This window comes from Charadrius vociferus, unplaced genomic scaffold (assembly GCF_000708025.1).
Source record: "Charadrius vociferus isolate BGI_N301 unplaced genomic scaffold, ASM70802v2 scaffold3808, whole genome shotgun sequence".
In the NCBI taxonomy this organism is placed as follows: domain Eukaryota; kingdom Metazoa; phylum Chordata; class Aves; order Charadriiformes; family Charadriidae; genus Charadrius; species Charadrius vociferus.
This window is the reverse complement of record NW_009649843.1, coordinates 3,826-6,978: the sequence shown is the minus strand read 5'-3', so window position 1 is coordinate 6,978 and position 3,153 is coordinate 3,826. Positions and strand designations below refer to the sequence as shown.

Here is a 3,153-nt window from a genome sequence, read left to right as displayed (position 1 = left end):
TCTGCTTGGGTGACCAGTGGGGGGGCAAAGGATGCCCGCAGGATCTGGCCCCAGCTGGGCACAGGGTGATACCCAGCTCTACTGGGATGGGGACACTGGGTTGGGGCTGGGTTGCAGATGCAGGTAAGTGGTGGGAAAGAAGGGGAGGTGGGAGCTAAGAGGGTGCTGGTGGGGCTGTGTGGTGCCCAGGCTGATGGATCTGCCCTCCAGACTGCTCCCGACCCAACCTGGCTCGTCCATCCTTCCTGCCCTCCAGCACCTCCATGAACATGCCCCACTCCTTCGGCTCTGTGGGTGGGCTGGTGCTGGGGGACAGCCCTCTGCCCACCAGTCCCAATGGCACAAAGCATCCAGTCCCCATCCCCACCGCCTTGCCTGCTAGTGAACTGTGCTGGCCAGTCCGTCCCATGATGCGCAACGAGCTGGACACCTTTTCCATCCACTTCTACATCTTCTTCAGGCCCAATGTGTTAGTGCCGCCTGACCACCCCGCTGTCTTCGTCATCAACCTTCTACCGGTGCTGGATAGTGGTGGGGTGCTCAACCTGGAGCTGCAGCTCAATGTGGTGAGGTGGTCACGCTGTGCCCCAGATGGAGCAGGGCAGTCTGGGGGGGACAGGCTGGGAGATGGGTGATGTTGGGGCTTCAGCAAGGTGAGGGACAGGATTTGGGGTGCTCTTGGGTCATGGGCCATGGTTTGTGAGCTCTTGGGTGACAGAGCACAGATTAGGGTGCTCTAAGGGCAGGATGATGGCCTGGATTTGCGGTGTTCTTAGGTGATGGGCAGTGGGTTAGGGCGCTGCTAGGTGGTGTGCCACAAGCCGGGTGCTGTAAGAGCAGGGGACATCCCCACCACTGGTTTAGGGCGGTCTCCTCCTCTGCCATCAGAGCTCCCTGTGTGGTGAGAACGCAACAGTGTTTGGGTGTCTGAACCATGAAGTCCTGCTGATGTCCAGTGACAACGCATCGGTCACCTGTGAGACGGGTAGGCTGGGCTGTGCATGTCCATCCTGCCATGGCTGTGGGTGTCATACCCCCCCATGTGTCCAGTGAGATGATGGGTGGGAGAAGGCAGAGACCATGGGGGCATTTGGCTCTGGAGCCTGGCACAGGGTGCCCTATCCTAGCTCTGCTCAGGGGAAGGGGCTGCCCCCTGCCCTGCTCACCTGGAGCTTTCCCTGCCTGCAGAGTCCCTGGCAGGCTTCCTGCTCTCTGTCAATGCCATGGTCAGCCTCAGCCACCTGCGGATTCCCTACCCACAGACAGGCAGCTGGTACCTGGGCGTGCGCTCACTCTGTGCCACAGAGCATGGGTAAGAGCCCCTGGGGGTCCCCTCCCTGCATGCCCACGTCCCTACCACGGCCTGCATCCATGTGCACCATGTGTCCGTGGGTGTACCTGGTCAGCATGTCACCGCTCATGTGGCTTTGCAGGCTGTGTGTCACCGTGTGAGTGCCTGCATGGGCACAGATGGCTCTAGCTTGCACCTGCCTGATCATCTGCAGGTCACCTTCTGTCTTCCCTCTGTCTCTTGGTTAAGAAGTGCCTGTCAGCTTGCGAATGCTGTGCATCTGTTGGTGCCTGCCTGTCTCTGCAGCAGTGCCCAATCTGTACCCATGCTCGGGAGGGGACCAGGCTGTCCAAGGACAAGGCTTGGCTGTGTGTATGAGGGGGCAGCTCTGGTCAGGCTGCTGTGTCCCTGCTCTACTCAGCATCTCCGGGGACTGGTCCCATGCCTGCAACTTTGCTCCTGGACTGTGTGTCTGCTCGAGAGCCCTGTGGAGGAGAGGGGTTGTTGTGTGCATGTGTCTGTACATGCGAGTCCATGTGGGGCTCTGTGCCATGCAGATGGTGCTCTCTGTGTGTTCAGTGCATGCATGCAGACAGCACTGGGTGTTTGATGCATGCATGTGATTGGTGCTGCATGCACATTTGGTGCATGCATGCAGATAGTGCTGCGTGTGTGTTTGGGTTTGTGCAAGCAGACAGGGCTGTGTATTCTTTGTGCATGTGTGCAGAATTGGCTGTGTGAACATGCGCAGGAACAGTAGACACACGTGCAGACATGTCCTGTGCATGTGTGCAGATGGCGCTGTGTGCATATTTGTGCATGTTTGGGTACCTGTGTGTGCACAGGCAGCACTTGGTGCATGCTCTCTGGATGTGGGCCTGTCTGTGCTCCTGCGTGCTGGAGGCTGCTGAGGTGCTAGGTATGCACAGAGCTGTGTGCATGGGAGGCATGGGGCAACGAGGGTGGTGTGCCTGCTCTGACTCCTCTGCTGTGTTTCTAGTTCACGCTGAGTTGCCAGTTGCAGTCAGTCCTTCCACAACACGGTCACACGCAGGCATTGCAAGGCACGGTGTTTACACAGCAAAATCCAGACAAAATAGGAGCCAACAGCATTGCTAAAGGCAAAGTAGGTCTAAGCACGGCCACGTCCTTCCTACTCACCCAGCCTGGCACAGACAATTGCAGCGCAAAGATCCTTGGGGACCAGCTCTGAGCTGCCATGTGTAGCACCAAAGCAGCTCATTTCTGTGCTTGCTGAGTCTCTGGGTATCCCATAGTCAGCAACATCTGGGTGCAGCGGGTGCCTCTGGTGGAGGTGGGAGCTGCTTGAGGGGTGCAGGGTGAGGGCTGACCCCTTCCTCCTGTGCTGCAGGTTTGAGCCTTGCACCAACGTGACAGCTGAGGTGTACCTGCACACCTACCTCTCGCCCTGCATCAATGACTGTAGCATCTATGGCCAGTGCAAGCTGCTGCGCACCAACAACTACCTGTATGCCGCCTGCGAGTGCAAAGCTGGTGAGAGCTTCCCCAGGCACCCACAGTACCTGCTGCACCTGGGGACCACCCTGGCATCCTCCCCGGGGGTTGTGCACCCCATTAGTCCTCCTGTGCCAGCTCTCTGCAGGGTGCTGGAAAGGGGCTTTCCCTCCCCCTCCCCAGCCACTGCGGGTGCTGCAGGGGTAATGGTGACTCTCCCCGGCCACAGGCTGGAACGGCTGGGGCTGCACAGACAATGACGAGGCTTTCTCCTATGGTTTCCAGCTCCTCTCCACACTGCTGCTGTACCTCAGCAATGTCATGTTTGTGCCTCCTGTGGGCATTGCCATCCACAGCCACTGCCTCCTGGAAGCTGCCATCTACCT

The 3,153-nt window shown here is 58.8% G+C and overlaps 1 protein-coding gene across 1 annotated transcript in view; it reads left to right on the top strand.

Annotated features, from left to right (window-relative positions):
• The first annotated feature begins 269 nt into the window (after nt 1-269).
• The window catches only part of TMEM8B (transmembrane protein 8B), a 3,828-nt gene continuing 944 nt past the window's right edge, over nt 270-3,153 (top strand). The window contains exons 1-5 of the mRNA XM_009890901.1: nt 270-566; nt 889-985; nt 1,189-1,312; nt 2,664-2,806; nt 2,997-3,151. Of these exons, the coding sequence (XP_009889203.1) occupies nt 270-566; nt 889-985; nt 1,189-1,312; nt 2,664-2,806; nt 2,997-3,151 (816 nt within the window). The remainder of the gene's footprint in view (nt 567-888; nt 986-1,188; nt 1,313-2,663; nt 2,807-2,996; nt 3,152-3,153) is intronic.